This window comes from Pseudophryne corroboree, chromosome 11, assembly GCF_028390025.1.
Source record: "Pseudophryne corroboree isolate aPseCor3 chromosome 11, aPseCor3.hap2, whole genome shotgun sequence".
NCBI classification, from domain to species: Eukaryota; Metazoa; Chordata; class Amphibia; order Anura; family Myobatrachidae; genus Pseudophryne; species Pseudophryne corroboree.
In genome coordinates this window covers 79,159,911-79,186,916 of record NC_086454.1, presented here as the reverse complement: position 1 = coordinate 79,186,916, position 27,006 = coordinate 79,159,911, and the positions used below count along the sequence as shown (strand labels likewise).

The window sequence follows — 27,006 nt, the reverse complement described above, 5'->3', positions numbered from 1 at the left end:
AGATAATCCTGTTTGCAGGAAATGTAGGAATCGACCCAGTTGAAATTCCTCTGTCGGGGCCTTCCTGGCCTCACACCATGCAACATATTTTCTCCAAATGCGGTGATAATGTTGTGCAGTCACCTCCTTCCTGGCTTTGACCAGGGTAGGGATGACCTCTTCCGGAATGCCTTTTTCCCTTAGGATCTGGCGTTCAACCGCCATGCCGTCAAACGCAGCCGCGGTAAGTCTTGGAATAGACACGGTCCCTGCTGAAGCAGATCCCTTCTTAGAGGTAGAGGCCACGGATCTTCCGTGAGCATCTCCTGAAGTTCCGGGTACCAAGTCCTTCTTGGCCAGTCCGGAGCCACTAGTATCGTTCTTACTCCCCTTTGCCGTATAATTCTCAGTACCTTGGGTATGAGAGGCAGAGGAGGAAACACATACACTGACTGGTACACCCATGGTGTTACAAGAGCGTCCACAGCTATTGCCTGAGGGTCTCTCGACCTGGCGCAATACCTGTCCAGTTTTTTGTTGAGGCGGGACGCCATCATGTCCACCATTGGTCTTTCCCAATGGACTACAATCACGTGGAAGACTTCTGGATGAAGTCCCCACTCTCCCGGGTGAAGATCTGCTGAGGAAGTCTGCTTCCCAGTTGTCCACTCCCGGGATGAACACTGCTGACAGTGCTATCACATGATTTTCCGCCCAGCGAAGAATCCTTGCAGCCTCTGCCATTGCCCTCCTGCTTCTTGTGCCGCCCTGTCTATTTACGTGGGCGACTGCCGTGATGTTGTCCGACTGGATCAACACCGGCTGACCCTGAAGCAGAGGGTTTGCCAGGCTTAGAGCATTGTAGATTGCTCTTAGTTCCAGTATATTTATGTGAAGAGACGTTTCCAGGCTTGACCACACGCCCTGGAAGTTTCTTCCTTGTGTGACCGCTCCCCAGCCTCTCAGGCTGGCATCCGTGGTCACTAGGACCCAGTTCTGTATGCCGAATCAGCGGCCCTCTAACAGATGAGCACTCTGCAACCACCATAGCAGAGAGACCCTTTTTTCCAGGACTCTTGTGCATTGATGCACAGACACTGTCCCTGGTTTTAGGAGGTTCCTGACGAGTTCGGATAACTCCCTGGCTTTCTCCTCCGGAAGAAATACCTTTTTCTGAACAGTGTCCAGAATCATCCCTAGGAACAGCAGACGTGTCGTCGGGATCAGTTGGGATTTTGGAAAATTCAGAATCCACCCGTGCTGTTGGAGCACTACTTGAGTTAGTGCTACTCCGACCTCCAGCTGTTCTCTGGATCTTGCCCTTATCAGGAGATCGTCCAAGTAAGGGATAATTAATACGCCTTCTCTTCGAAGAAGGATCATCATTTCGGCCATTACCTTGGTAAAGACCCTGGGTGCCGTGGACAATCCAAACGGCAGCGTCTGAAACTGATAATGACAGTTTTGTACCACGAACCTGAGGTACCCTTGGTGTGAAGGGCAAATTGGGACATGAAGGTAAGCATCCTTGATGTCCAAGGACACCATAAAATCCCTTTCTTCCAGATTCGCTATCACTGCTCTGAGTGACTCCATCTTGAACTTGAATTTTTGTATGTACAGGTTCAGAGATTTCAGATTTAGAATAGGTCTTACCGAGCCGTCCGGCTTCGGTACCACAAATAGCGTGGAGTAATACCCCTTTCCCTGTTGTAGAAGGGGTACCTTGATTATCACCTGCTGAGAATACAGCTTGTGAATGGCTTCCAATACCGTCGCCCTGTCTGAGGGAGACGTTGGCAAAGCAGATTTTAGGAACCGGCGAGGGGGAGACTTCTCGAATTCCAACCTGTAACCCTGAGATACTACCTGCAGGATCCAGGGGTCCACCTGCGAGTGAGCCCACTGTGCGCTGAAATTCTTGAGGCGACCCCCCACCGCCCCTGAGTCCGCTTGTAAGGTCACAGCGTCATGCTGAGGCCTTTGCAGAAGCCGGGGAGGACTTCTGCTCCTGGGAAGGGGCTGCTTGCTGCAGTCTCTTACCCTTTCCTTTGCCTCGGGGCAAATATGAATGTCCTTTTGCTCGCTTGTTCTTATAGGAACGAAAGGACTGCGGCTGAAAAGACTGCGTCTTTTTCTGCTGGGAGGGGACTTGAGGTAAAAAGGTGGACTTCCCGGCTGTTGCCGTGGCTACCAAATCCGATAGACCGACCCCAAATAATTCCTCCCCTTTATACGGCAATACTTCCATATGCCGTTTGGAATCCGCATCGCCTGACCACTGTCGTGTCCATAGACTTCTTCTGGCAGATATGGACATCGCACTTACTCTTGATGCCAGAGTGCAGATATCCCTCTGTGCATCTCGCATATAAAGGAATGCATCCTTTAATTGCTCTATAGTCAATAAAATACTGTCCCTATCCAGGGTATAAATATTTTCAGTCAGGGAATCCGACCAAGCCACCCCAGCACTGCACATCCAGGCTGAGGCGATTGCTGGTCGCAGTATAACACCAGTATGTGTGTATATACTTTTTAGAGTATTTTCCAGCCTCCTATCAGCTGGATCCTTGAGGGCGGCCGTATCAGGAGACGGTAACGCCACTTGTTTGGATAAACGTGTGAGCGCCTTGTCCACCCTAGGGGGTGTTTCCCAGCGCGCCCTAACCTCTGGCGGGAAAGGGTATAACGCCAATAACTTCTTTGAAATTAGCAGTTTTCTATCGGGGGTAACCCACGCTTCATCACACACGTCATTCAATTCCTCTGATTCAGGAAAAACTACAGGTAGTTTTTTCAGACCCCACATAATACCCCTTTTTGTGGTACTTGCAGTATCAGAGATATGCAAAGCCTCCTTCATTGCCGTGATCATATAACGTGTGGCCCTACTGGAAAATACGTTCGTTTCTTCACCGTCGACACTAGATTCGGTGTCCGTGTCTGGGTCTGTGTCGACCGACTGAGGCAAAGGGCGTTTTACAGCCCCTGACGGTGTTTGAGACGCCTGTACAGGTACTAACTGGTTTGCCGGTCGTCTCATGTCGTCAACCGACTTTTGCAGCGTGCTGACATTATCACGTAATTCCATAAACAAAGCCATCCATTCCGGTGTCGACTCCCTAGGGGGTGACATCACCATTACCGGCAATTGCTCCGCCTCCACACCAACATCGTCCTCATACATGTCGACACACACGTACCGACACACAGCAGACACACAGGGAATGCTCTGATAGAAGACAGGACCCCACTAGCCCTTTGGGGAGACAGAGGGAGAGTTTGCCAGCACACACCAAAGCGCTATAATTATATAGGAACAACCTTATATAAGTGTTGTTTCCTTATAGCTGCTTAAATATATATAATATCGCCAAAAAATGCCCCCCCTCTCTGTTTTTTACCCTGTTTCTGTAGTGCAGTGCAGGGGAGAGCCTGGGAGCCTTCCTAGCAGCGGAGCTGTGTAGGAAAATGGCGCTGTGTGCTGAGGAGATAGGCCCCGCCCCCTATTCCGGCGGGCTCTTCTCCCGGTTTTTCTGAGACCTGGCAGGGGTGAAATACATCCATATAGCCTCATGGACTATATGTGATGTATTTTTTTTAGCCAGAAAGGTATTAACATTGCTGCCCAGGGCGCCCCCCCCAGCGCCCTGCACCCTCAGTGACCGCCGGTGTGAAGTGTGCCTGAGCGCAATGGCGCACAGCTGCAGTGCTGTGCGCTACCTCATGAAGACTGAAAAGCCTTCAGCCGCCGGTTTCTGGACCTCTTCTTACTTCGGCATCTGCAAGGGGGTCGGCGGCGCGGCTCCGGTGACCCATCCAGGCTGTACCTGTGATCGTCCCTCTGGAGCTAGTGTCCAGTAGCCTAAGAAGCAAATCCATCCTGCACGCAGGTGAGTTCACTTCTTCTCCCCTAGGTCCCTCGTTGCAGTGAGCCTGTTGCCAGCAGGACTCACTGAAAATAATAAAACTATCAAAACTTTTACTCTAAGCAGCTCTTTATGAGAGCCACCTAGATTGCACCCTGCTCGGACGGGCACAAAAACCTAACTGAGGCTTGGAGGAGGGTCATAGGGGGAGGAGCCAGTACACACCACCTAGTGGTCAAACTTTTACATTTTGTGCCCTGTCTCCTGCGGAGCCGCTATTCCCCATGGTCCTGACGGGGTCCCCAGCATCCACTAGGACGTCAGAGAAAAGGGTGTAACACATATGCCCCAACATGACCCTCTCCAGGAGGGACAGAATGCTCTGCTCCTGGACTTCCCTCTTGATTTCTGATTGTCGTCACCTGTGCTGAACACCTTTCTTATGCATTAAGCTGTTCAACACAGGTGCCGGCAATCATAAATCAAGAGAAAAGTCCAGAAGCAGAGCATTGTGTACCTCCTGGAGAGGAGGGATGTAGTTATGTTGCCGGCAGTCGGGATCCAACGCAAGAATCCCGATCACTGACAATGCCGCCAGCCGGAATCCCGGCTAACAGGGGCTATTGCCACTTGTGGGTGTCCAAGACACCCACGTAGTGGGACTAGAAACTGTGGCAAGCACAGCGAGCCCACAGGGGGCTTCATTGCGCCCGCACCCCTGTCAGCATTCTAGCGGCCGGAATCCTGGCCGCCGGCATCCCAACCTCAACCAGGAGGGGATCATGTTGGGAGGGATGATAACATATCATTTAAAACAAATGGTACTGACCAATCAGAAGTAGCGTTCCAACAGCTAGACCACCACCTGTGAAGAAAAAAAACTAATATCAGTTTAATCAACATATTAGTAACACTACTGGCTACGACACACAGAGGCAAAAATCTACATTTATGTGCGAGTGCAGATAGAAAGTGACACACCTACCAACCATTAATCATGGGTGTAGATCTGTTATGCTTTTGTGTTCCTTAACACGGGGTATATCAAGGCGACAGAAAGAATAGAGTCAGCTACATTATCAGCAAATCTTAGACAATAATGGGGGAGATGTATTACGCCTCCTAAAGGCAAGTACTCACGGCCCGATTTGGGAGAGATGTGTGCTGAGCGAACCGCTCAGCACACATCTCTCCCGGCGCTCAGCACAGCGCGATCTGTGCTGAGCGTGCGACCCGCTAGATCTGTGCTGAGCGTGCGACCCGCTAGATTGGCCTGCATGCAGGCCAATCTAGCAGCAGCGATAGCGATGTGCGGGGCCGCGCATCGCTATAGCTGAGGGGGCTACACACGGAACGATGTTGCTGAAAATCTAAGCAGTCTAGTCAGATTGCTTAGATTATCGCTCCGTGTGTACCCCCCTTAAGAGTGAATAAGTAGAGATGTTGACCATGGCAACACGCTTCTAGTTAGCATTTATAAAGTACATTCTATACAGTTACAGGTTGAAGCTAATTGGTTTCTATGGGCAACTTCTTCACTCTTTAGAAGGCGTGATACATTTCCATCCAATGTTCCAAAGTCACTTGAAAAACTGATCTTAGAAATAGGTTGGCTACATCAAAGACAAATAAGCCAAAACATACCTCAAAAATAACCATAATGTACTAATATATATATATATATATATATATATATATATATATATATATATATATATATATATATGGCCTTCACAGTCCCCCGAGATGAATATTTATGCCAGAAGAAATTTTCTGCGTTCCTACTGTACACTTGTTTTCCAATATTTAATATTGGAAAACAAGTGTACAGTAGGCACGCAAGAAAATTTCTTCTGGCATAAAGTCACTCAACTGACGTCTGGTTGATGGTGATGGACACATCTCAGGCATCATCCAGAATATCCCATACATACTCTATTGGGTTTAGGTCCGGTGACTTAGAAGGCCACCATTTATGGATAAAATGAATAGTAACCATATGTGCTCTGCAGATGGGTGCAATGTAATCCTAGGAGACAACCCTCTCATCAGAAGATAAGCTTATGTACGTGGTGAAAACAATTTCTGAGTATATGGTCTGGACCGTGCAAAAGGAATATAGACAACGGATTTATTGTTTTATACACCAACATAACAGTAGGCACTATATGAACAAGCAGGGTGTACTGTTATACCGACGCTTGGGATCCCGGCGCCGGCATACTGGCAGCGGGGCGAGCGCAAAAGAGCCCCTTGCATGGTGGATCCCAGCGTCAGTATGCTGAGCACCGGGATCCCGACAGCCAGCATATCGAATGCCTCCCGAACAAGCGATAAACACAAATGTGATAGGTTCTCTTTAATATTCATTGAAAAGGAGTGCTTGGAATGCAGTTATAAGATAGGGCACAGGTCTGCAAACTTGGTCCTCAGGACCCCACACAGTGCCATACCCTCCAACATGACCCGCCCCACTAGGTACAAAATGCTCTGTTTCTGGACTTCCCTCTTAATTTATTATTGCAAACACCTGTGAAGAAACAGCTTTCTTATAATTTAACTAGTTCAACACAGGTGATGGAAATCATAAATTAAGAGGGAAGTCCAGGAACAGAGCATTTTGTACCTAGTGGGTCTGCAGTGCATGGGTTGCAGGTCTCCTCACAGAATCATAAGTGAAATAATTATCTCCACCTGCGGACCTTTTAAAATGTCTGTGAGTAATTAATACACCTGTAAAACATGCACTGTGTGGGGTCCTGAGCACAGAGTTTGCAGACCTATGACATAGGGGGTGTAGTATGCAAAGGGCAACATGTAACAAACCTTCTAACAGGACAAGTGGAGGAGTTGCCCCTAGCAACCAATCAGATATTAGCTATCATTTATCTAGTACATTTCATAAAATGCAATAATCTGATGGTTGCTAGGAACAACTTCTCCGCTTGTTCTCTTTAGAAGGTTTGATACATCTCCTCCCAAAGTCCCATGCACTGACAGGTTAGCAGCACATGATTCTGTGCTAAGACATAGCATCCTTGTGCAAAGGTGTAAAAGTGACACTGGGGCAGATGTATTAAGCCTGGAGAAGTGAGGGTGGTATTCATGTGACCGCCGGTCAGCTGACCGCCAGTCACATGACCTCCTCCACAAGCCCGACGGCTCACTATCCCGATGGTCGGCATGCCGACCAACAGGGACTATTTCCACTCGTGGGTGTCCACGACACCCATAGAGTGGGAATAGAACCCATGGCAACCGCAGGTCGCCACCGAGCCCGCAGCGTGGCGAGCCCGCAAGGGGCTTGCTGCACTCGCCCCTCCCTGCCGCGATCCCGGCGTCGTTATGCTGCCGGGATCCCGGTGACCAGCGGTCACCAGTACTACACCCGAGAAGTGATATAGCAGTGATAAGTGCAAGGTGATAACACAGCAGCTAATCAGCTCCTAACTGTATATGTACATATTGGAGCCGATTGGCTGGTGCATTATCACCTTGCACTTATCACAGCTTTATCACTTCTCCAGGCTTAATACATTTGCCCCACTGTTCTCTTGCAGACTCAGCCACTGCCCGGCATGGCGTAGCTTAATGCTGTGACAGTGACCAGGGCTCCTATCACTACCAGCCACACACCTAAGATATGATCCAGGGCCGAAACGCCGGAGGACACCAGCAGCTGCCCATTGTGCACAGAAGGCCGGGTTCCCCGTATGGCCGGGAGCTTTCCCCGCACCTTCCTCCGGAAACTGGTTTCAGCCCCGGCAGACATAGCTCGGCCGCTCATGCAGGGAACGCTGGGCGCCGCCATCATGGTTCACCCGTCAGCGGCGCGCTGCGTTATGGGAGAGAAGGCGCAGCAGTAACCAATCAGCAGCCGGCTTTCTGTACAGCCGGCTAATCGTGTGACTCAGTGTTAAAGTGTAGCAATCAGCTGTTCTCACTGGCCCGGCCTCATAACATCCTTGGTCCTGTGAATGTGTAGGTGATGTATTATTCTCCCTCTGGGAAACCAAGCATTTATATCTTTTAGTAAGGCGTAACGGGCAGACACTGACAGGGTTCAAGATGGTCTCAGGTTCAGGACATGGGACCCCCTGGGTTAGCATAACTAAACTGTTTCAGAACATCATTAAACTTGTTCAGAACATTATAACGCGTACCTTTGCTGGTTTGCTTTGCTCGCCATGCTTTGGGGACGGTAGCTAGCTCCGCTCCGCTCTCCAAAGGTTACTATTCCCAATAGTCCACATGGATTGTGTTTTGAGGTATTTAGTTATGCTAATCCATGTTCTGAACTTGAGCCCACTTGCAGTTATTGAAATAGGTGAAGTGACATCTCCATAATTGTGATTGGTACTTCAGGTATTTTTCTCTATCGTCCTAGTGGATGCTGGGGTTCCTGAAAGGACCATGGGGAATAGCGGCTCCGCAGGAGACAGGGCACAAAAAGTAAAGCTTTTTCCGATCAGGTGGTGTGCACTGGCTCCTCCCCCTATGACCCTCCTCCAGACTCCAGTTAGATTTTTGTGCCCGGCCGAGAAGGGTGCAATCTAGGTGGCTCTCCTAAAGAGCTGCTTAGAAAAAGTTTAGCTAGGTTTTTTATTTTACAGTGATGCCTGCTGGCAACAGGATCACTGCAGCGAGGGACTGAGGGGAGAAGGAGTCAACTCACCTGCGTGCAGGATGGATTGGCTTCTTGGCTACTGGACATCAAGCTCCAGAGGGACGATCACAGGTACAGCCTGGATGGTCACCGGAGCCACGCCGCCGGCCCCCTTGCAGATGCTGAAATCAGAAGAGGTCCAGAATCGGCGGCTGAAGACTCCTGCAGTCTTCAAAAGGTAGCGCACAGCACTGCAGCTGTGCGCCATTTTCCTCTCAGCACACTTCACACGGCAGTCACTGAGGGTGCAGGGCGCTGGGAGGGGGGCGCCCTGGGAGGCAAATGATTACCTATAATGGCTAAAAATACCTCACATATAGCCCTAGAGGCTATATGGAGATATTTAACCCCTGCCTAATGTTTCTAAATAGCGGGAGACGAGCCCGCCAGAAAAGGGGCGGGGCCTATCTCCTCAGCACACGGCGCCATTTCCTCTCACAGCTCCGCTGGTCAGGACGGCTCCCAAGTCTCTCCCCTGCACTGCACTACAGAAACAGGGTAAAACAGAGAGGGGGGGGCACATTTATGGCGATATTTGATATAACAAAGCAGCTATAAGGGAGCACTTATTATAAGGCTATCCCTGATATATATATAGCGCTTTTGGTGTGTGCTGGCAAACTCTCCCTCTGTCTCCCCAAAGGGCTAGTGGGTCCTGTCTTCGTTAGGAGCATTCCCTGTGTGTCTGCTGTGTGTCGGTACGTGTGTGTCGACATGTATGAGGACGATATTGGTGTGGAGGCGGAGCAATTGCCAAATATGAGGATGTCACCCCCTAGGGAGTCGACACCAGAATGGATGCCTTTATTTATGGAACTACGGGATAGTGTCAACACGCTAAAGCAGTCGTTTGACGACATGAGGCGGCCGGACAATCAATTAGTGCCTGTCCAGGCGACTCAAACACCGTCAGGGGCTGTGAAACGCCCTTTGCCTCAGTCGGTCGACACAGACCCAGACACAGGCGATGACTCCAGTGGTGACGGTGACGAATCAACCGTATTTTCCAGTAGGGCCACACGTTATATGATTTTGGCAATGAAGGAGGCGTTACATTTAGCTGATACTACAGGTACCACTAAACAGGGTATTATGTGGGGTATGAAAAAACTACCTATAGTTTTTCCTGAATCAGAAGAATTAAATGACGTGTGTAATGAAGCGTGGGTTGCCCCTGATAAAAAGCTGATAATTTCAAAGAAATTATTGGCATTATACCCTTTCCCGCCAGAGGTTAGGGAGCGCTGGGAAACACCTCCTAGGGTGGACAAGGCGCTAACACGCTTATCTAAACAAGTGGCGTTACCCTCTCCTGAGACGGCCGCACTTAAAGATCCATCAGATAGGAGGATGGAAAATATCCAGAAAAGTATATACACACATGCAGGTGTTATACTACGACCAGCTGTAGCGACTGCCTGGATGGGCAGTGCTGGGGTAGTTTGGTCAGAGTCCCTGATTGAAAATATTGATACCCTGGACAGGGACAATATTTTACTGTCGTTAGAACAAATAAAGGATGCATTTCTTTATATGCGTGATGCACAGAGGGATATCTGCACACTGGCATCACGGGTAAGTGCTATGTCCATTTCAGCCAGAAGAGCTTTATGGACGCGACAGTGGACAGGCGATGCGGATTCAAAACGGCATATGGAAGTTTTGCCGTATAAAGGGGAGGAGTTATTTGGAGTCGGTCTATCAGATTTGGTGGCCACGGCTACAGCCGGGAAATCCACCTTTCTACCTCAAGTCACTCCCCAACAGAAAAAGGCACCGACTTTTCAACCGCAGCCCTTTCGTTCCTTTAAAAATAAGAGAGCAAAGGGCTATTCATATCTGCCACGAGGCAAAGGTAGAGGGAAGAGACAGCAACACGCAGCTCCTTCCCAGGAACAGAAGCCCTCCCCGGCTTCTACAAAAGCCTCAGCATGACGCTGGGGCTTCTCAAGCGGACTCGGGGACGGTGGGCGGTCGTCTCAAAAATTACAGCGCGCAGTGGGCTCACTCGCAGGTAGATCCCTGGATCCTGCAGATAATATCTCAAGGGTACAGGTTGGAATTAGAGACAGATCCACCTCGCCGTTTCCTGAAGTCTGCGTTACCAACGTCCCCCTCCGAAAGGGAGACGGTTTTGGAAGCCATTCACAAGCTGTACTCTCAGCAGGTGATAGTCAAGGTACCTCTTCTACAACAAGGGAAGGGGTATTATTCCACTCTTTTTGTGGTACCGAAGCCGGATGGCTCGGTAAGGCCTATTCTAAATCTGAAGTCCTTGAACCTGTACATAAAGAAGTTCAAGTTCAAAATGGAGTCACTCAGAGCAGTGATAGCGAACCTGGAAGAGGGGGACTTTATGGTATCCTTGGACATCAAGGATGCGTATCTCCACGTTCCAATTTACCCCTCACACCAGGGGTACCTCAGGTTCGTTGTACAAAACTGTCACTATCAGTTTCAGACGCTGCCGTTCGGATTGTCCACGGCACCTCGGATCTTTACAAAGGTAATGGCCGAGATGATGATTCTTCTTCGAAGAAAAGGCGTATTAATTATCCCATACTTGGACGATCTCCTAATAAGGGCGAGGTCCAGAGAACAGCTAGAGATGGGATTAGCACTGTCTCAAGAAGTGCTAAAACAGCACGGGTGGATTCTGAATATTTCAAAATCCCAGTTAATACCGACAACTCGTCTGCTGTTCCTAGGGATGATTCTGGACACGGTTCAGAAAAAGGTTTTTCTCCCGGAGGAAAAAGCCAAGGAGTTATCCGAGCTTGTCAGGAACCTCCTAAAACCAGGAAAGGTGTCTGTACATCAATGCACAAGAGTCCTGGGAAAAATGGTGGCTTCTTACGAAGCAATTCCATTCGGCAGATTCCACGCAAGAATTTTCCAAAGGGATCTGTTGGACAAATGGTCAGGGTCGCATCTTCAGATGCACCTACGGATAACCCTGTCTCCAAGGACAAGGGTGTCTCTTCTGTGGTGGTTGCAGAGTCCTCATCTATTGGAGGGCCGCAGATTCGGCATACAGGATTGGATCCTGGTGACCACGGACGCCAGCCTGAGAGGCTGGGGAGCAGTCACACAAGGAAGAAACTTCCAGGGAGTATGGACAAGCCTGGAAACGTCTCTTCACATAAACATTCTGGAACTAAGAGCAATATACAATGCTCTAAGCCAGGCAGAACCTCTGCTTCAGGGAAAACCGGTGTTGATCCAGTCGGACAACATCACGGCAGTCGCCCATGTGAACAGACAGGGCGGCACAAGAAGCAGGAGTGCAATGGCAGAAGCTGCAAGGATTCTTCGCTGGGCAGAGAATCATGTGATAGCACTGTCAGCAGTGTTCATCCCGGGAGTGGACAACTGGGAAGCAGACTTCCTCAGCAGACACGATCTTCACCCGGGAGAGTGGGGACTTCATCCAGAAGTCTTCCACATGCTGGTAACCCGTTGGGAAAGACCAATGGTGGACATGATGGCGTCTCGCCTCAACAAAAAACTGGACAGGTATTGCGCCAGGTCAAGAGATCCGCAGGCAATAGCTGTGGACGCGCTGGTAACGCCTTGGGTGTACCAGTCGGTGTATGTGTTTCCTCCTCTGCCTCTCATACCAAAAGTATTGAGAATTATACGGCAAAGAGGCGTAAGAACGATACTAGTGGTTCCGGATTGGCCAAGAAGGACTTGGTACCCGGAACTTCAAGAGATGATCACGGAAGATCCGTGGCCTCTACCTCTAAGGAGGGACTTGCTTCAGCAGGGTCCCTGTCTGTTTCAAGACTTACCGCGGCTGCGTTTGACGGCATGGCGGTTGAACGCCGGATCCTAATGGAAAAAGGCATGCCGGAAGAAGTCATTCCTACTTTGATTAAAGCAAGGAAAGAAGTAACCGTGCAACATTATCACCGAATTTGGCGAAAATATGTTGCGTGGTGCGAAGATCGGAGTGCTCCGACGGAGGAATTTCAACTGGGTCGATTCCTACATTTCCTGCAATCAGGATTGTCTATGGGTCTCAAATTGGGATCTATTAAGGTTCAAATTTCGGCCCTGTCGATTTTCTTTCAAAAAGAATTGGCTTCAGTCCCTGAAGTCCAGACCTTTGTTAAGGGTGTGCTGCATATACAGCCCCCTGTGGTGCCTCCAGTGGCACCGTGGGATCTCAATGTAGTTTTGGATTTTCTAAAATCTCATTGGTTTGAACCACTAAATAAGGTGGATTTGAAGTATCTCACTTGGAAAGTGACCATGCTTCTAGCCCTGGCTTCTGCCAGGAGAGTGTCAGAATTGGCAGCTTTATCTTACAAAAAGCCATATCTGATTTTCCATTCGGACAGGGCAGAACTGCGGACTCGTCCGCATTTTCTCCCTAAGGTGGTGTCAGCATTTCATCTGAACCAGCCTATTGTAGTGCCTGCGGCTACAAGTGACTTGGAGGACTCCAAGTTACTGGACGTTGTCAGAGCATTAAAAATATATATTGCAAGAACAGCTGGAGTCAGAAAATCTGACTCGTTGTTTATATTGTATGCACCCAACAAGATGGGTGCTCCTGCGTCTAAGCAGACGATTGCTCGTTGGATCTGTAGCACAATCCAACTTGCACATTCTGTGGCAGGCCTGCCACAGCCTAAATCTGTAAAGGCCCACTCCACAAGGAAGGTGGGCTCATCTTGGGCGGCTGGCCGAGGGGTCTCGGCATTACAACTTTGCCGAGCAGCTACGTGGTCAGGGGAGAACACGTTTGTAAAATTTTACAAATTTGATACTCTGGCTCAGGAGGACCTGGAGTTCTCTCATTCGGTGCTGCAGAGTCATCCGCACTCTCCCGCCCGTTTGGGAGCTTTGGTATAATCCCCATGGTCCTTTCAGGAACCCCAGCATCCACTAGGACGATAGAGAAAATAAGATTTTACTTACCGATAAATCTATTTCTCGGAGTCCGTAGTGGATGCTGGGCGCCCATCCCAAGTGCGGATTATCTGCATAAATTGTACATAGTTATTGTTAACTAATTCGGGTTATTGTTGAAGGAAGCCATCTTTCAGAGGCTCCGCTGTTATCATACTGTTAACTGGGTTTAGATCACAAGTTGTACGGTGTGATTGGTGTGGCTGGTATGAGTCTTACCCGGGATTCAAAATCCTCCCTTATTGTGTACGCTCGTCCGGGCACAGTACCTAACTGGAGTCTGGAGGAGGGTCATAGGGGGAGGAGCCAGTGCACACCACCTGATCGGAAAAAGCTTTACTTTTTGTGCCCTGTCTCCTGCGGAGCCGCTATTCCCCATGGTCCTTTCAGGAACCCCAGCATCCACTACGGACTCCGAGAAATAGATTTATCGGTAAGTAAAATCTTATTTTATTACTAGTTATTATTATAATGTACTTAGGGGGGAATTCAGTTTGCTGGCAAAGGTTGCATTTAAACACAATGGCACCTTTTATCCAGGAGATCTGCACCCCAATTCACACAAAAGTGCTCGCTATCCTCGAACATCTCGCTGCCCTAAAGGTTTAACGACAATTGAATTCCTCCAATTATGTTTTCCTACTCTTGAAGAATGTCCAGGAGACTCCAGAATTTCAATGTTAAGTGTGCAAGTCTTCCACAGGTAAAGTTGGCGTTCTGCTGACCTTCCAACATGACCCCTTTCATAAGGTACAAAGGGGCAGATGTATGAAACCTGGAGAAGACATAAGGAAGTGATAAACCATTGATAAGTGCAAGCTGATAAAAGCGCCAGCCTATCAGCTCCTAACTGTTAATTTACATATTGGAGCTGATTGGTTTGGTGCGTTTATTACCTTACACTTATCACTGATTTATCACTTTCTTATGTCTTCTCCAGGTTAATACATCTGCCCAAATATGCTCTGCTCTTGGACTTCCCTCTTGATTTATGAATGCTGTCACCTTTGTTGAACTACAGTAGTTCCTTGATGACAAAGGTGGTTCAAAAGAGGTGATAACAATCATAAATTAATACGTAAGTCCAGAAGCAGAGCATTCTATACCTGATGGAAGGGGTCATGCTGGAGGGTCTGGGTAACTTGATGCCTCGAATTGCGCTGAATCTCGTGATTGGGGCTCCGCCCCCTGCTTTACGATTCCGGTAATTGCAACAGTATACGAGGGGTGATTGATAAGTACCCGTGTTAGGCAAGAAAAAAAGTTTACTGGGAAAATTTTTATTTATTTTTCAACATAGTCCCCTTATAGGTCGATACACTGGGCCCAACGATATTCCAACTTTTTCAAACACTCCAAATAATATGATTTGTCATACTCTGCGAAATAGGCTTCAGTTTTGGCGATGACCTCCTCGTTCGATGCAAATCCCTTTCCGCCGAGCCATTTTTTCATGTAAACTGGAAGAAGTCGCAGGGGGCCAAATCTGGAGAATACGGCGCATGCGGCAGCAATTCGTAGCCCATTTCCACCAATTTCACTGTGGCGACGTGGGACGAGTGTGCCGGCACATTGTTGTGGCGGAACAAGTGGGTCCGTTTTCTCTTCAATGCGTCGTCGAATCTCCCAAATAATTGAGCATAATTTCTCCGGCAAGGTCCACAGAATAACACTGGGATATGATGAAGTGACTGTGGATTTGCACCAATCGGCCAAAGCTTTTCGGCCTCCCAGCATGCAACAAGTCCGTCCATATATCCCCGCCTCCTGGCTCAGGCAAATTAGTTTTTTGTTTGGTGCGGCAGGAGCCGGACCATGGGCAGAGGGCTGCTGGTTTTTAGCAGCCCTAAGCTTTCTTATTTTATTTTTATGGTCTTTCTATTTTTTTTTTGAGTGATCTTTCTAAAAGTTTCTTATACGTACCTTAGAAAAAGTCGTTCCAACAACTCTCCGCCGGGTCACGACAACGCTTACCCACAAGTACAGTGCTGTTTCGGCAGCCGTCTGTGTCTGATATACTAACAGGTCCAGCAGCCGTTAGCAGGCTGTGGCCAGGGCACAGAGAGAAGGTAAGGCATCGGTTTACGCTTAGAAGGGGAATACGGACAGCCGCACTGTTTTGAGAGGAGACTTGTAAACAGTCGGTGACGCGGCTTCCACCTCAGGTGCACCAGCGCTAGGCATTAGGGATCAGAGGCTCCAAGAATAGTATGATGCCGCGATCCCTAGGGTTTATGTCAGCAGTGGGGAGTCAGACGCTCTCCTGGTCGCCCCTCCCCCCAGTTCATGACCAGTTTCCTCCGAGTCTCCCGCCATGAACAGTTTCCCGCTTCCGTCTCAGACGCTATAAACGAAGGGGACCCAGTCGCAGCATAGGTGGCTGTGTGATGGGTGCATCTGTGTTCACTGAGCGTCTGTGTTCACTATAGGTTCATGGAGTGGCAGTGTACACTAGTAGCGTCTGGATCCACTCAATGTTCGCTAACGTATTGATTGGTCCTGGAAGCGAGATAAGTCTCCCTGTATCCCACTCTACTGAGTACGGATAATACAACATTAAGGGTGTGTACACACGGTGAGATCCTTGCTATGGCCGATTTTGACTATGCTATTTCCCTTGAACTCCCCGGAGCCCAGCACCACCGATTTTGACTAACTTTTCTTGAGATATGGGGGGTCATTCCGAGTTGTTCGCTCGTTGACGATTTTCGCTATACTGCAATTAGTCGCTTACTGCGCAAGGCTCGCAGAGCGCATGCGCTTAGTTATTTTACACAAAAGTTAGGTATTTTACTCACGGCATAACAAAGCTTTTTCATCGCTGTGCTGATCGTAGTGTGATTGACAGGAAGTGGGTGTTTCTGGGCGGAAACTGGCCGTTATATGGGAGTGTGCGGAAAAATGCAGGCGTTCGAGTTGCAAAACGCAAGAGTGGCTGGAGAAACGGGGGAGTGGTTGGGCAAACGCTGGGTGTGTTTGTGACGTCAAACCAGGAACGAAAAGGACTGAGCTGGTTACAATGGCTGAGTAAGTCTGGAGCTACTCAGAAACTGCTAAGAAATTTCTATTTGCAATTCTGCTAATCTTTCGATCGCAATTCTGCTAAGCTAAGATACACTCCCAGAGGGCGGCGGCTTAGCGTGTGCAATGCTGCTAAAAGCAGCTAGCGAGCGAACAACTCTGAATCACCCCCATGGACTATGTGTGCTTGCGATTTTGGCTTATGTGAGATTTTGGCTTATGTGAGATGTCATTGACATGTGAGGATGAACTAGATAGTACACCGATCTAGCAAGGATTAACTTGCCTGCACAGTCTATCTTTTCTTGCGATATTGACCTGGCGGGCCCGTGCATCGGGATCGAATCGGGAACGCAAGGTGACTTTCACCTTGCGATCTGCACTAACTTTTCTTGAGATTTTGACTATATAGTCAAAATCGAAAGAAAATATCTCACGGTGTGTACACACCTATCTACCTTTTTGAGTACGAGTCGTTAGATAAGTGCCTATTGCATATGAGTCTGTATACTATTACTGTTGTTTCTTTCGCTATGCATCTGAATACGGTAGATCTGTTTAAACATGATTCAGTAATATGTTCTCCTACATACTTGAAATGTAGTTGTAGTTGATGATGCGCTCATATTGCTTATTATACTAATGTATAACATGTGACTGACTGCTAGTGTGATTGCTGACTTTACTATATATTCTTTTTTTTTTTTTCTATTCGGATCCTCAATGCTGGTGAATGGGTAGGGTCGGATTGTAGGTCACTTTAAAATGCTTAAAGTGATTACAGTCACAAATTGTGTAGTACACTGTGGAAGTGTTGATTATTTATCATGTCTAAGAGCGGCAAAGGTGAGGAAGATACACTCACAGCAACACCAACACTCATATCATGTTTGTCTTGCAAATCTGTGTTAACCTCTCAGGATCTGGTTCAGGATGGTTTGTGTGCAAATTGTTTTAGCTTTCACCAGGGGTTCTTGAAAAATACAAGGCAGATTCAGGTGCAGATTGATCAGTGATCTAGCTGAGCCCCCCAAAAAAGTGGGTACTAGGGACCCCTCACTTTTAAAAATTGGGGTCCTACCTGTCCTTTTCTGGGTCCCATTGGAATGAAGGTTCTTATTAATATTGTTAATGATTTGGACCCTACAAAAGTGTTGCAAGGGGGAGAGGGGGTGACAATGCTGCTGGGCTGTGTAGCATACAGGATACTCTGCACCAGAGCTGTAAGTAGACATTTTGGTGCCCTTCAGCAGAAAGTGAATTCGTGCTCCCCTCCCACAATTTACGGCGTGCAGAAAAAATTTAGGTCCGTGGCTTCGAGGGGAAGGGGCGTGGCCACATAATCGTACCAATTCACATACCACACAGTAGTGCCGCTTATACACATTGCACCAGGTAGAACCTCCTATACACGCTGCGCCAGGTAGAGCACATTATACACATTGCGCCAGGTAGAGCACGTTATACACATTGCGCCAGGTAGAGCACGTTATACACATTGCGCCATGTAGAGCACGTTATACACATTGCGCCATGTAGAGCACGTTATACACATTGCGCCAGGTAGAGCACATTATACACATTGCGCCAGGTAGAGCATGTTATACACATTGCGCCAGGTAGAGCACGTTATACACATTGCGCCAGGTGGAGCACGTTATACACATTGCGCCAGGTAGAGCACGTTATACATATTGCGCCAGGTACAGCACGTTATACACATTGCGCCAGGTAGAGCCCGTTATACACATTGCGCCAGGTAGAGCCCGTTATACACATTGCACCTGGTAGAGCCCGTTATACACATTGCACCTGGTAGAGCACGTTATACACATTGCACAAGAACAATAATGGAAAATATGCGGTGGAAAACGTCACAATTAACATTTAATGATGCGAAAGTAAATCCGAGGCTGTTAGCAGATGGTGACCTCAGTAGTATATTATGGAGAAAATTAAAACCTTTCCTTACCATATTAAAAAAGAAAAAAGCACATGATCAGTTGTCATTTTGAAACCCAAATACTCCTGCTGCTAGCTAGGCAATGCCAACCTAAACAACATGGGGGTAAATTTACTAAGCTCCCGATTTTGACCGAGATGGCGTTTTTTCATCAAAGTGTCATCTCGGTAGTTTACTAAGCACTAATCACGGCAGTGATGAGGGCATTCGTAATTTTTTCCAAGTTCAGGTAAAAAATTACGAATGAATACACCATCGGTCAAAACGCGGCTGTTTAAGTATGAATCTCGGTCATTTACTAAGAAGTGCAAAGCAAAAAAAGAACAAACACTGCCGTGAAAAATTACAACTCGTAAAAAAGTGCTAAAAAAAAACAGACCTGCTTTTTTTATTCGTGATTGGATAGGCATGCACGGATCCATGAAATCCGTGCATGTATATCAGTGGGAAGGGGTGGGAAAGTGCTTATTTTTTCAAAAAAAATTGCGTGGGGTCCCCCCTCCTAAGCATAACCAGCCTCGGGCTCTTTGAGCCGATCCTGGTTGCAGAAATATGGGGAAAAAAATGACAGGGGTTCCCCCATATTTAAGCAACCAGCATCGGGCTCTGCGCCTGGTCCTGGTCCCAAAAATACGGGGGACAAAAAGAGTAGGGGTCCCCCGTATTTTTAAAACCAGCACCGGGCTCCACTAGCTGGACAGATAATGCCACAGCCGGGGGTCACTTTGATATAGTGCCCTGCGGCCGTGGCATCAAAAATCCAACTAGTCACCCCTGGCCGGGGTACCCTGGGGGAGTGGGGACCCCTTCAATCAAGGGGTCCCCCCCCCCAGCCACCCAAGGGCCAGGGGTGAAGCCCGAGGCTGTCCCCCCCCATCCAATGGGCTGCGGATGGGGAGGCTGATAGCCTTTGTTGTAAAAGAAAATATATTGTTTTTAGTAGCAGTACTACAAGGCCCAGCAAGCCTCCCCCGCATGCTGGTACTTGGAGAACCACAAGTACCAGCATGCGACGGAAAAACGGGCCCGCTGGTACCTGTAGTACTACTACTAAAAAAATACCCAAAAAAAGACAAGACACACACACCGTGAAAGTATAATTTTATTACATACATACACACATACATACATACTTACCTTAAGTTCCCACGCAGGTCGGTCCTCTTCTCCAGTAGAATCCAAGGGGTACCTGTTGAAGAAATTATACTCACGAGATCCAGGGGTCCAGGCTCCTCGGGAAATCCAGGGGTAATCCACGTACTTGACAAAAAAAAACAAAACGGTGTCCCGACCACGAACTGAAAGGGGACCCATGTTTGCACATGGGTCACCTTTCCACGAATGCCAGAAAGCCACTCTGACTTCTGTCTAAGTGGGTTTCTGCAGCCAATCAGGGAGCGCCACGTTGTAGCACTCTCCTGATCAGCTGTGTGCTCTTGTCCTCACTGACAGGCAGCACACGGCAGTGTTACAATGTAGCGCCTATGCGCTACATTGTAACCAATGATGGGAACTTTCTGCTCAGCGGTGACGTCACTTTAGGTCAAAGTTCCCATCATTGGTTACAATGTAGCGCATAGGCGCTACATTGTAACACTGCCGTGTGCTGCCTGTCAGTGAGGACAAGAGCACACAGCCGATCAGTAGAGTGCTACAACGTGGCACTCCCTGATTGGCTGAAGAAACCCACTTAGACATCAGTCAGAGTGGGTTTCTGGCATTCGTGGAAAGGAGTCTCATGTGAAAACATGGGGCCCCTTTCAGTTCGTGGCTCGGCTTTCCGTTTTCTTATTTTATGCAAGTACGTGGATTACCCCTGGATTTCCCGAGGAGCCTGGACCCCTGGATCTCGTGAGTATAATTTCTTCAACAGGTACCCCTTGGATTCTACTGGAGAAGAGGACCGACCTGCGTGTGAACATAAGGTAAGTATGTATGTATGTTTGTGTGGATGTATGTAATAAATCTTTACTTTCACGGTGTGTGTGTCTTGTCTTTTTTTGGGTATTTTTTTAGTAGTAGTACTACAGGTACCAGCGGGCCCGTTTTTCCGTCGCATGCTGGTACTTATGGTTCTCCAAGTACCAGCATGCGGGGGAGGCTTGCTGGGCCTTGTAGTACTGCTACTAAAAACAATATCTTTTCTTTTACAACAAAGGCTATCAGCCTCCCCATCCGCAGCCCATTGGATGGGGGGGGGGGCAGCCTCGGGCTTCACCCCTGGCCCTTGGGTGGCTGGGGGGGGGGGACCCCTTGATTGAAGGGGTCCCCACTCCCCCAGGGTACCCCGGCCAGGGGTGACTAGTTGGATTTTTGATGCCACGGCCGCAGGGCACTATATAAAAGTGACCCCCGGCTGTGGCATTATCTGTCCAGCTAGTGGAGCCCGGTGCTGGTTTTAAAAATACGGGGGACCCCTACTCTTTTTGTCCCCCGTATTTTTGGGACCAGGACCAGGCGCAGAGCCCGATGCTGGTTGCTTAAATATGGGGGAACCCCTGTCATTTTTTTCCCCATATTTTTGCAACCAGGATCGGCTCAAAGAGCCCGAGGCTGGTTATGCTTAGGAGGGGGGACCCCACGCATTTTTTTTAATTATTTTACAGTGTTTAATTAAAAAAAAAAAAATAAATAAACCCCAGCACGGATCACACAGATCCGGCCGAGATTGATTGTAAAAAAAGTCGGCAGTGTTTTGCTAATCACTGCCGTAAAAATAGGTAAAAAACCACGAATGACATCGACATCGGAAGAAAAGAAAAACCCGAATACGACAGCTTAGTAAATCCATCGTAATCAATTCAAAAAGTTGCAGTTTTACACTGTCGATGTCATTCGTGATTGAACTTTGACCTTTTTTCGGAAATTACGAATCTTAGTAAATTTACCCCATGGCATATAATAAATGCATTTAAAAGCTGAAACCCTCCACAAAACACCTATACATAATTAGCATTATCGTGCTTGGCAAGGCGTCTCCAGCTGTGATGGCACTACAAGTCCAAGCACATCCAGATGACAAGATATGCTGGGACTTGTAGTCCCACCACATTTGGACAGGCACAGACATTATACAGCATTATGGTTACCGAGGACCCCCATGACTGCTTACTTATTTTTACAGAGCTCTAGGACCCAGATTGCATGGGACTCACAGAAGGTAGGCCCAGGACCAGGCTATACTGGCATCTAATCACCCCCTGCAGCACGCCGTGACCCGACTGTCACACACACACTCCCCGGCAGTTAGCCGTACACTTTGCCAGGGAGTTGTGCCATGCCGGACCCCATTGGGAGCCCCCAGTGGCGTTCACAAGCGGTCCACCCACCATATCAGCTCTCCGCGGGAACCCCGCAACAGCCATAACAGTAAAAACACAGCCACCACTGCATAGCCAGCCTCCCTCCCCTCAGATCGCGGAACTGCGGGAAGCCCAGCCCCCTCAGCAAGACCAGTCTAACACGGCCGTGACTAACATGCGTCACGGCCGGCACCTAATCACCCGCAGCGGATACAGGCAGGCAGCTACCGCATAGCCAGCCCCCTCCCGCCAGAGACGCCAGACCGGCGTCCGTGATCAAGCAGGTAAAGCTGGGCTTAGTGAGAGGGGCTTCCCGCGGTGCCGTCTGCTGCCGCGCTTGGTTTGAGGAATTTTATTTAGAAATATATAGGCACAAAAATACACATTTATCTAATTGATATCTAGAAAAATGTGAGTCCTAATACCGGTATATTGCATATAAACAATACAACATAAAACATATATTGGGGGGTGAAATGCCTTAGCAAATCTTTCACCTTAGAGGATAGTTATATCCTTTACAACGTGCAGTATGATAGGTCCCAAAATCTTGCAGTGTCCTTATTTAGAACTTTCTAACAGATCCTGACGAAGCCTGCTAGACAGGCGAAACTAGTTGATGCTAGAGCACCACACCACGTCTGCCGGACATCTGATGCTTTGCTTTCTTTGATACTTACGGATTTACAAGTAAGTTGCGGTGATTCCCAACTTCTAGAAGTGACTTCCACTTTATGTTTATGAATGCCCTTGAAGAAAATATGGACTTTTACGAGTTTTATTTGTTAGAAAGTTCTAAATAAGGACACTGCAAGATTTTGGGACCTATCATACTGCACATTATAAAGGATATAACTATCCTATAAGGTGAAAGATTTGCTAAGGCATTTTACCCCCCAATATATGTTTTCTGTTGTATTGTTTATATGTAGTATACCGGTATTAGGACTCACTTTTTTCTAGATATCAATTAGATAAATGTGTATGTTTGTGCCTATATATTTTTAAATAAAATATTTTCCATAAAGATGTATGATCAATAATTTAAGTAGAAGTGTCAATATCTGATATCATAGCGCTTGGAGGGCTTTCTTTGGTTTCTTAACATAACATTGGGAAAAGTGGATTCCCTTCATACTCCTGAAGCAGCTTGTTTTATCAGATAGCGTTAAGCGCAGTCCTTTTATTTTGTTTTTCTCTGCAGCATCTTATTCTTGACAAATGGGATGGGTTGCATAAGATGATAAAAACGCAGACTATGGTTCTTACGATAGAAGTAAGAAGGTCATTAGCCTGGTGGCTACAGACATCCCATCTGGACAAGGGGAGACACCTTTGGATATCAGATTGGGAAATTCTGACAACCGATGCCTGTCTCCAGGTTTGGGGAGCAGTGTCAGGAAGGTTGTGTTTCCAGGGGAAATGGACCAAGGAAGAAGGTTGCCTACCAATAAATATATTGGAACTCCGGGCCATGTACATTGCACTGATTCAGGCAAAGGACATTCTTCTGGGAAAACCAGTTCAGATCCGCTGGGACAATGCGACGGCAGTAGCGTACCTCAACCATCAGGGAGGAACTTGCAGCCGAAAAGCGATGAAGGAGGTAAGTCACATACTAAAGTGGGCAGAACTTCATCATCCAGCCTTGTCTACAGTTTTCATTCCGGGAGTCCTAAACTGGTAAGCGGATTTTCTCAGTTGACATGCCATTCAGGCAAGCGAATGGGCTCCACAACCGGAGGTCTTCAGACCCTAGTAGACAAGTGGGGGTTGCCAGAGATAGATCTCATGGCGTTTCGTCAGAACAACAAAGTTCTCGCATACGGGTCAAGAACAAAGGATCCCAGAGCGATCTTTGTGGATGCCCTGTCAGTGAGATGGGACTTTCATCTGGCTTATGTGTTTCCTCCAATCGCCCTATTACCCAGGGTGGTGAGAAAGATAAAGCAAGGAAAGGGTGCCGTGATACTAATAGCTCCGGCTTGGCCCAGAAGGCATTGGTACACAGATCTGCAGAGAATGTCGATGGTTGCCCCACTCCTGCTCCCTCAACGTTCAGATCTTCTGATGCAGGGTCCTTTATATCACAGACATCTGGATCGACTGTCTTTGACGGCGTGGCTCTTGAAACCTCTATCCTGAAAGCAAGAGGATTCTCACAACAGGTAATCAAACAAAGCTCAGAGCAAGGAAACCTTCCTCAGCTAACATTTATTACAGAATATGGCAAACCTATATTCATTGGTGCAGTGAACGGAAAATGGACCCTAAGTCTTTCAGAGTTTCCAGGGTCTTAGTATTCCTTCAGGCAGAAATGGATAAAGGTTTGAAGGTGGCTTCCTTGAGAGTGCAAGTGTCAGCATTGACTGTATGGATCCAAAAGAAAATTGCCAATTTTACAGGATGTGCATACGTTTTTCCAGGGAATGCCGCGCATTCAACCTACTTTTGTTCCTCCTACAGTGCCTTTGGACTTAAATTTAGTCCTAAAGGCCCTTCAAGTTGCCCCGTTTGAACCACTTAATAAAGATCTAAGTGGATCTTAAATGGTTGACCGCTAAAGTTCTCTTTCTACTGGCCATGGCGTCAGCTAGAAGAGTGTCAGATTTAGGGGCATTGTCATGTCGTTCCCCATTTGTAATTTTTATCCAGATAAAGCAGTTCTCAGAAGTAGATCTGGGTATCTTCCCAAGGTGGTGTCTAAATTCCACCTGAACGCAGAAATTGTAGTCCTGGCTTTCCAGGTACCAGGCCTTTCTGTGGGAGATGCATCGCTGGACGTGGTCCGTGCCTTAAGGATCTACGTGGATCGTACCAGTGCCATCAGAAAGACTGATTCTCTTCATTCTCTACGGATTTCACAAGAGAGGATGGCCTGCTGATAAGCAGATACTGGCAAGGTAGCTTCGGATGACGATTTTAGAAGCATATTCTCAAGCTGATCTCCCTATTCCGGCTAATGTCTCTGCTCACTCTACTCGTAAGGTAGGTCCATCATGGGCAGCACAACTGATATGTAAGGCAGCCACCTGGTCTTCCATTAACACATTTATTAGACATAATGCCATGGATACCTTTGACTTTCATGATGCTGAATTCGGACAAAGGATACTCCTGTCCAATCAGGAGCGTCCCCACCACTAAATTGCTTTGGGAAATCCCAATGTTATCCTGTAGATAACCTGTGGACCCTGACGGAGAAGTATACGTTATGGTAAGAACTTACCGTTGATAACGGTATTTCTCTAAAGTTCACCAGTTCCACAGGGATCCCACCCTGACGCACCTGATTTGAGGATCCTTTTACTCACTAACCTCTTCCTTCTTGTATGGAAGGGTGTGTATGTGTGTTTTTCTCGCTGATTAGGGCTATCTATGATGCTCCTTCCTTGAGCTTTGGAATACAACTGATTTGCCTGAGCAATGAGGCGGGGATATATGGATGGGCCCGTTGCATGCTGGGAGGCCGTAAAGCTTTGCCCAATTGGTGCAAATCCGCTGTCGCTTCATCATCCCAATGTTATCCTGTGGAACCTGTGGACTTAGGAGAAATACCGTTATCAACAGTAAGTTCTTACCATAACTTATATACTGCCCTGTGATCGTTCTTCCCTTTTCCAAATAGTCGACGAAGATTATACCTTTCGAATCCCAGAAACGGTGGGCATGACCTTTCCTTCTTTGGTCCACGTTCACCGGGTGAAGTCCACTGTTTTGACTGTTCCTTCATTTCTGGCATGTAGTGATGGATCCATGTTTCATCAACAGTCGCGAAACAGCGCAGAAACTCCTTCGGATTGTGCTTAAACAGGTCCAAACACTGGTTTGAAGTGGTCATTCAATTCCGCTTGTTGTCCACAGTGAGCAAACGCGGCAGCCATCTTGCCGATAGCTTGGTCAGGCCCAAATGTTCATGTAGGATATTCTACACACGTTCAAATGAGATGCCTACAATCCCAACAATCTCTCTGCTCTTCACTCGCCAGTCTGCCAATACGATATCATGGATTTTGTTGACCATTTCATCCGTAGTCCCCTCAATTCAGCGACCTGGATGCTGTTCGAGGACGGCTGTACGACCACACTTGAATTCATTGAACCAATATCTGATGGTTGTCATCGAAAATGAAAGGTCCACATAAACGGCTTCCAACTTTTCTTGATTTCCTCGCCTCGCACGTCTTCCCATCGAAAAACAAGAATCTAATCATCGATCGGTACTGCACTTTCTCAATAATTAGAATCTCAAACTTGCTCACTTCCAACAAAACAAAAGTACACAATGAATTTATCTGAAATTTTGACAGTCGTTGTTTGACAGATGACATTAAACTATGATATACAGGTTTGACGTCAGTGGTGCCATGTCTTCAAACACGGGTACTTATCAATCACCCCTCGTATGGTGGGGTCTGGGGCCACGATGACAAGTGTAACGTCATAACCTCCGCGATACCCACTTGATAGTGTCACCCTACCGCTGCCCACTCCTGGAGTAGGATGCCAGAAGTGTGCATCTATTTTCTTTATGTGGTGTTTCTATACAGCTTATTCATTGAGATTTTTCAAGTTTACTTAATGAGATCATTCAGTCCTGCAGTGTTCTGAATTACAGTTTCTCTGATAACTATTTTGTCTGTTTATTAAGCCAATTGTGTTATTTCTGCAGCGGTATACATTGGTTTCCACAGGGAAAACATTGGGGTGTAGAGATGGATCTTGATCCAGGTACCGACAGGCTAAAGCAGGGGTGGGGAACCTTTTTTCTACCGAGGGCCATTTGGATATTTATAAAATCCTTCAGGGGCCATACAAAAATTATCAACTTAAAAATTAGCCTGTCCCCAGTAGTTATGCCCCAAGTCAGTAGTTATGCTCCCAGTAGATATGCCCCCAGTCAGTTGTTATGCCCCATTAGATATGCCAGTTGTTATGCCCCATTAGAAATGTCCCCTAGTAGCGCCGCTTACACACACACATTAAAAGAAAATAAAACACAATACTCACCAGCCCCACTCCTGCTTCCGGACTGCTGCCCTCCGCCTGGCCGCCTGCTCCTCGGAACTATGGGAGAGATGTCATGACGTCTCTCCCATAACACCGCACAGCCGCACATGTACACTGCCTGAGCCAGAAGCCGGAGCTCAGGAGTGAGCTCCTGCCTCCAGCTGCTGCTGAGGAGAAGGAGCTGGGCGCCCACTGGTAACAAAATCTCAGCGGGCACCTGGCATCTCCCTCAGTTAGGTGAGCCTGGCCGGGCCGGATCAAGTGGCTTGGCGG

At 47.7% G+C, this 27,006-nt stretch overlaps 2 protein-coding genes across 5 annotated transcripts in view; one reads left to right on the top strand and one right to left on the bottom strand.

Annotated features, from left to right (window-relative positions):
• ELP4 (elongator acetyltransferase complex subunit 4) overlaps positions 1-7,736 on the bottom strand; it is a 563,638-nt gene extending 555,902 nt beyond the window's left edge. The window contains exons 1-2 of one of the 3 annotated variants that reach the window (XM_063944452.1): positions 7,488-7,736; positions 4,681-4,716 (exon numbers count right to left, since the gene is read on the bottom strand). In XM_063944452.1, the coding sequence (XP_063800522.1) occupies positions 4,681-4,716; positions 7,488-7,665 (214 nt within the window). In that variant the 5' untranslated portion in view covers positions 7,666-7,736. The remainder of the gene's footprint in view (positions 1-4,680; positions 4,717-7,487) is intronic. The other 2 variants (XM_063944453.1, XM_063944451.1) reach the window with 2 other exon arrangements.
• The window catches only part of IMMP1L (inner mitochondrial membrane peptidase subunit 1), a 147,525-nt gene continuing 128,206 nt past the window's right edge, over positions 7,688-27,006 (top strand). The window contains exon 1 of one of the 2 annotated variants that reach the window (XM_063944457.1): positions 7,688-7,836. The gene's annotated coding sequence lies outside the window, so the exon portion shown is untranslated. The remainder of the gene's footprint in view (positions 7,837-27,006) is intronic. The other variant, XM_063944454.1, reaches the window with a different exon arrangement.